This window comes from Poecilia reticulata, linkage group LG17 (genome assembly GCF_000633615.1).
Source record: "Poecilia reticulata strain Guanapo linkage group LG17, Guppy_female_1.0+MT, whole genome shotgun sequence".
Classification (NCBI taxonomy): domain Eukaryota; kingdom Metazoa; phylum Chordata; class Actinopteri; order Cyprinodontiformes; family Poeciliidae; genus Poecilia; species Poecilia reticulata.
The window spans coordinates 30,617,137-30,624,000 of NC_024347.1; the positions used below are offsets into that span (position 1 = coordinate 30,617,137).

At 42.2% G+C, this 6,864-nt stretch overlaps 2 protein-coding genes across 3 annotated transcripts in view; one reads left to right on the plus strand and one right to left on the minus strand.

The window, feature by feature from the left end:
- Positions 1–3,299, plus strand: part of LOC103480024 (zinc finger and SCAN domain-containing protein 22-like) — a 4,801-nt gene extending 1,502 nt beyond the window's left edge. The window contains exons 2-4 of the mRNA XM_008434761.2: positions 1,075–1,175; positions 1,399–1,477; positions 1,556–3,299. Coding sequence (XP_008432983.1) covers positions 1,075–1,175; positions 1,399–1,477; positions 1,556–2,295 — 920 coding nt within the window. The 3' untranslated portion in view covers positions 2,296–3,299. The remainder of the gene's footprint in view (positions 1–1,074; positions 1,176–1,398; positions 1,478–1,555) is intronic.
- The window catches only part of tmem71 (transmembrane protein 71), an 8,514-nt gene continuing 4,923 nt past the window's right edge, over positions 3,274–6,864 (minus strand). Inside the window, exons 8-11 of one of the 2 annotated variants that reach the window (XR_536026.1) lie at positions 6,644–6,720; positions 5,676–5,725; positions 5,458–5,595; positions 3,274–3,428 (exon numbers count right to left, since the gene is read on the minus strand). Coding sequence is in view for 1 of the 2 variants with exons in the window: in XM_008434760.1 (XP_008432982.1) it covers positions 5,572–5,595; positions 5,676–5,725; positions 6,644–6,720 (151 nt within the window). In the remaining variant the exon portion in view is untranslated. Of the gene's footprint in view, positions 3,429–3,460; positions 5,596–5,675; positions 5,726–6,643; positions 6,721–6,864 lie in introns of those variants that run through there. The other variant, XM_008434760.1, reaches the window with a different exon arrangement.

Sequence of the window (6,864 nt, forward strand, 5' to 3'; positions counted from 1 at the left end):
ATAATCAATGGACCAGTTACCAAAGAGGAGATGATGGGTGTGTGTGTGTGTGTGTGTGTGTGTGTGTGTGTGTGTGTGTGTGTGTGTGTGTGTGTGTGTCTGCATCAGCCTCCTACCAGACCAGTTTGGCGGTTCTGCTGGTTCCAGTAACTCACCACCTGACCTGCATTAGAAAAACAGGACTAGTTAAATATCGTCACACTGCTAGTTAGCATCTTAGCAATGGTTCTTTTGCACACAGAAAATCCAATACTTGACTTGCCGTTATATCCATGAACACTGTAAACATTCACATGCAGTTTTTGTATTAATACACAACAAAACCCATAATTCAGAATCTGTCCAAAGACAAAATGGAGGCTTTTTCATTTGCTAAACTCAGGGTACGAGTTGTGAAGAAGCTGAGCTGCTAGCTGCTAATGGCAGGCTAGCCCAGTTAGCATTAGCTACAAACACTAGCAAGCTAAAATCAGTAAGCATTTCAGTTCATGACAGACTTCCTGTCTCCAGCTGGTGGGAAATAAATCATGTTTTTATATTGAGCCTTAAAGCAGCAGAAACAGTGAAGAACCAACCTGGAGCAGCTGGATCTCCAGTCCTGCCAGTGGTTGGCTGAATGCGTCATGTGACCAGGATGATCACATGACCGGCATCTGAAACAAGCTGGTGATGTTAGAGGGAAAACTGTCGATTTTAACCTGGATCAAATCAGACACTCAACTTTAGTGAGAAAATCTTTGCGATGGTAAAATTTACTAAAAGTTCAACAGTTTTGTCAGAATTGTAACTAACGGCTCTGAATCATGAAGTTTTACTGGAAATATTCTGAAAACCGACAAACAGAAATTAAAATTTAATAAACATCTGCATTTGATATATAGTCAGAAATTCATATTTTCAAATTTAATAAAGAATAAATGGCAGAAATTCATATTTCATAAAGCCTATAATAATTTTTTAAAACTTTAATTTAAACCACTTCCAAGATGCACCAAGGAGGACTTGGAGAAAATGTGTTTTTTCAGTGGCCTAGTCAAAGTCCAGACCGTCCAATCATTGTTTTTGCTTCTGCAGAAGTAGCAGCAGAGCTGTGCTTGCCGCCCAATCAGCAGACTTCTCAGTGCAGAGAGACCCGCCCACCACCGGAACCGGAACCAGAAGCTACAGGACAGACGGTGAGCCGCTGCAGCTTTATTTAACCGTTTAATTCAGTTTTAATTATTTAAACACTGTTTGGTTTTAGTTTAGTTTTTATTAGTTGTTCTAGTTTTTCCATACTTTGGTTAATTTGTAGGTGCAGAATTCAGAAAGGTCAAAGTATTGTGACTGTGTTTACATCGATGGGGCGACGAAAACTCAGCAGAAGAAACTAATTTACGAAATGGATTAAATTTCCAGGCGTCTGCAGTTGAGACCACAGTGGTGATCAAGGTGGAGGACGAGGAGGAAGAGTCCTGGTCCCAGTCCGACCCTCATGGTAAGCCTTCCTGTTGGCCTTCCTGTTGGCCGGTGCGTTGTTAACCTGCAGGCGGACTGAGTCTGGTTTCGCCTCCAGGTCGGTTCTGTGGCGGTTCTGAGGATCAGCCCGAAGCAGAAGCTTCGTCCTCGCTGGTCAAACAGGAAGAGAGCGGTGCAGGTGGGGGCGTCTCTTGGACCAGCGCGGAGGTGAGCTCCACCTCCACCCAGCAGACCAATCAGAGGCCAGAACCCAGTGGCTACGACTCCATGATGCTGCAGCAGGCCTCCCACGCTGCTGCAGCAGCAGAACCCGGCGGCTCCTCCGGGTTTGTTCCCGGCAGGAACGCTTCAGCCGATTCAGGAAGCGGCTTCAGCCACCGCGAGGCGAGTCTGTCTGCAGCGGGGCAGCAGCAGGGGGCGCCACAGAGAGCCGGCTGGCGGCAGCAGAGCCGCGCCGCCGCCGCCCCCGCGGGGAAGACGTTCGCCTGCAGCTTCTGCGGGAAAAGCCTGGCCTGCCTGAAGAACCTGAAGACCCACATGCGGGTCCACACGGGCGAGAAGCCGTACGTCTGCGCGCTCTGCGGGAAACGCTTCTCCGACTCCAGCAACCTGAAGCGCCACCAGAGCGTCCACACGGGGGAGAAACGCTACGGCTGCGTCCACTGCGGGAAGCGCTTCGCCCAGTCCGGCTCGCTGAAGGTCCACATGGCCGTCCACACGGACTGCGGCCAGTTCCGCTGCTCCGTCTGCGGCAAGGCCTTCACCTCCGCCGGCCACCTGAGGAGGCACGTCGCCATGCACACCGGGGACAAATGCTTCCCCGCTGCGTTACCGTGACAACCATCAGCGGCGCTGACGCTTCGTGCTGGACGGATCAGAGCGACAGGAAGTCCTGAAACTGTCCGGATCATCAAACTGCTCCTCTAGCGGCCATGTTTATGTTTCTGTGCAGATTGTGACATTTTTGTGTACATTTTTAAATTTCTGCTGTCTTTTTTGGCAGAAACGGTTTAAGAGAATAAAGCCACTGCTGTTGAGTTTTCCTTTTCGCCTGGTTAGCGCTGACATCACAGCCCTGTTCGGGTTTTACTGTCCCACTTAAAGAAGGAGGTCTGGCAGGTGTCACGCTTTACGAGATTTATTTGTGTTTGTGGTTTTGGGAACTGACGGTCTGACGGGACGAGGCCCCGTTTCCCCGCTGTGTCTGACTGTGATGTTTTTCATCGCTAAGGCTGGAGGGTTAAAACTCTCAGACACGCGCCCCCTGGTGGCGAGTGAGGAAGCAAATACTGTGATGTGATGGTAAAAAAACATGATGCGGAGCAGAGAAACGGATTGGATTGAAACGTCTGACCCAATATGAAGGTGTCTATGCAGCACCAGGAGGAACTAAGCTGAACTTTAAACTGCAGGGGTTTAAGGGCTGAAAGTGGATTCTGAACCATAAGTTCCTTTAACTGGTCCAAAGGAAACCTGAACGACGTCCAGAGAACCTGGAGAACCGACGACTCGGCAGGTTACAGGAACTATTCTTTGAAATCTCACGTTTTGGACCGGATGAGTTTTAAATCCACTGTGATGCTCCAGACATGAAGAGCAGCAGCATCTTCCTCCTCAGAGCTGCTGCTCTTCATCCTCAGTTTGTCTCAAAGCGGCAGGTTCTCATCCGACCCGGTCCGGTTCGGTCCGGAGCTGCAGGTTCTGAGGAGAACCGACTGGTTAAACGTTTCTGGAAAACGCTGCACTGTTAAAAACTTCCTGTTTTATTGTGACTCTGATGATGAAATAAATAAATATTCTGTTTAGAAAGTCGAGTCAAAATTAAAGTTTTTACTTCACTTCTTAATAAAATGACTCGATTGTTTCTCTGGTTTCTTCGTTTTAGACCGTTGGTGGATCATCTCCGTCTTTGTGTTGCCTTCAGGGTCAAAGGTCACAGATTTAAAAGAAGCTGGACACAAAAACTGGACCTGTTTTTTAAAAACAAACACAGAACCACAGATCGTCTTTAACGTGGTTTAATAGCTTCATAACAAACAGTCACTTCAAATGAAACAGTCTGACAGCAGGCAGGAGACAGGAAGTTAAATGTAACGTCACAGCGCCACCAGGTGGTCAAATATCGAAGGACGCCTCTGAAATGTGCGAGTTTATTCCCTAAAAATCTCATTTTATGGGAAATATTTTCAGATTCAGACAAATTTAATTTAAACTCCACATTTTTTTCTTAATATTAATATTTAACTCCTGCTGAGCTGCCGGACTGGTTCTAAGCTCCGGCGCCGTCACGAGCACAGCGCCGCGTTTCCAACTGCGTCCAATCCAAACACAAACAGTAGCACACGAGGAGTGTGAGGCTAAGAGCTTCACACAGATCTAGAGCTAAGAAAGTCAAAAAAAAACTTCCACAAATTTCACTTAAACATGATTTTTTTAAAAAACCCACACAAGCTGCACTGGCTGGTTCCAACCAGCAGAGGGCAGCAGAGTTTTGGTCTCTAATAAAAACACAGCAGAAGGAGAACATGCGTATCAAGCAGAGCGCTGGCTGTCGTATCAAAAATATCACCGTTTTGATTCTGGATAAAAAATCTGGCACTTTGATAAAAACGGCTCTTCGGACCTCAGCGCGACCAGAGCGATTGCTGCGGGAAGAGTTTTCATTTTACGAGCCCTGAACGCATCACGACCTTCGGCTCTGATTTAGCCTGGAACCGAAGCTGAGCTCTGGATAAATGTCCAGAAAGTTTTACAGTGCAGTTTACATCACTTGGTCTCTGCGATTCCTCACATGGAGCTGCTGAAGTGCGACTGGATTACAAAATAAAAGCACTTCAAGGGCTCCATACAGAGGCAAGTCCCTTTCAAAATAAAAGATTGTGACAAAGTGAAAACTTTGACATGGGAATAAATATACATGAGAAGTAAATAACATTATTTTTTCTTGAATTTATCTTCTGAAATCCCTTTTCTCACTTTTTTACAGCTGAACTTTGCAGTTTAGTTTTGTGAAGGATAATAATAAGAATTAAACTTTTATTCAATTATTTTAATATCTAACATTTCATAAACATCAAGTTTTTATTCATATTAACCCGTCTGAACAGGATAAAATACATTAACGCAAAAATTAAAAGATGCTTTTCAAAATAAAAGTTTGTTCAAAAGGGGGAAATTTCACAAAAAAGAATTAAATATATCATAATTAGAATTGAATTTTGCACTAAATTATATCATATTTACAGCTGAATGTATGGACCAAATCTGTTAATTTATCAGATTTTAGGCTCATTTGCCTGTATTTTAATTGATTTTAATTAATTTAGTTGTAATATTTATTTTTAAAACGTCTTGTTTTCACTTATAGCTTATCATGTGGTCAATTTTATTTATTAATTTGTATCTTTTTTTTAAGCTCAGAGGTGATAAATTAAAAGCACTGCAGGGGCTCCATACAGAGATGAATCCTTTCAAAATAAAAGCCTCTCCAAGCAGTGAGGACCTGACCTCAGATTTAAACATAATTCAGATTCATCTGAAATTTAAGTTTTTTAAATATTTATACCTGGATAACAGAATATTTTAGTTTTGCTCTCATGCTTTGTGGTTTATTTATTTATCCGTTTGATAAATAAACGGTAATAAATCATCATCCTCGTCTGTGAATGAAATATTAGATCTAAATCATTTCTAAATGATTTCTGTGCATTTAGAAATAAACACCTGAACTTGATTTAAAACTTTTTTAGATTTTTTTCTGCATATTTTAAGCATAATGTGAAGTTTAGCAGCTCCATGCGATGCTAAGCTAACCGAACGGTTCTGAGCTCCTTCAGCCATTTTAAAACAGTTTTTATTCTTTATCTGCTGGTAAAAAATGATTGATTATTGATTGATTATTGATTCCTGAGGCGGATGACTCATCCATGATTTCTTCCCTTTCTGTGAACTCAAACCCGGTTTGCTTTAAAAGCCTCCAGAGCTCAGAACCAGCTTCACCTTTTCGAACACGGAGGGAAAAACTAGCAGGAAGGTTTCTACAGAATCCTGTCAGAAGTTCCGGTTCTGGTTCTGGTTCTGGTCCGGTTCCGGTTCCGGTTCTGGTTCCGGTTCCTACTCGTTCCTGGATGTGATGTCCTGAGGGACAGAAACCGAATGTGAGTCGTTTTCCCTGCAGCTCATCGACGAGCCGCTCCGAAGGTTTCGGACTCACTCACCTCCGTCTTCGCTCTCCTCCACTCGCCCATCGGACCCGACTTCGTCACGACTGAAACATGGAAGCAAAACATTTAACAATAAGAGACATTAGAGCCATTTTACTGTAGATTCATTTGTTTATTCTTTATTCTGTATCCAAGAACATTTTAAAAATTAAGTTTTATTATCGTTTTGTTTTCCAAAAATTTTATTATCACTCAGAAAATCAAATAAACGCATCATTGAAAAAATCTAATTCTAAACAATAAACTCTAATTATTCTTAATGAGGGCTGCACGGTGGAGCAGTGGGTAGAGCTGTTGCCCTGCAGCAGGAAGGTTCTGGGTTCGATTCCCGGTCTTTCTGCATGGAGTCTCCATGTTCTCCCTGTGCATGGTGGGTTTTCTCCAGGTACTCCGGTTTCCTCCCACAGTCCAGAAACATGACTGTCAGGTTAACTGGTCTCTACATTCGCCATAGGGGTGTGTGTGTGTGTGTGTGTGTGTGTGTGTGCGTGTCTGATTAGTTTTATTTTTTCTTATTACATTTATATAATATTTTAATTTTTATTTAATTTCATTTGACTTAATTCTTTCATGTTTGTATTTATTTACTATTAATTTGCATGTTTTATTTTGTTTACATTTTAATCCACATTATTTAAACTTTTAAAAAAAAATTTAAAATTTTTTGTATTCTACATTAAATTATATAATATTGTCAATTAATTTTTTTATTATTTTGTATATATTTATTTTTACTTGTTTTTAATGTTTATTGTTATTTTTACTTTAATTATAATATTAAATATTTAAATAATTTTCTCAAATGTAAAAATCTTATTTTATATGATATAATTTATTTTACGTTTCTGAATCTATTTTTAATGGAAGTTTGGAAAACGATGTAAAAACACTGGATCTGTTCTGTGAACTGGACCAGAACCAGAACCTGGACCTCAGAACCGCAGCAGCCCAGTCATACTCACACATCACGGCTGAGATCGTCGCCAACATGGCGGCCGTTACCATGGCGGCCGTTACCATGGCGCTCCACCAGCAGGAGCTGCAGGAAGGAGAAACAACGTCAGATCATCATGAATAATAAAACAAACTGGTTCAACCTCTTCAACTGGTTTGACTGGTTTAACTGGTTCAACCTGTTCAACTGGTTAAACTGGTTTAACTGGTTCAACCTGTTCAACTGGTT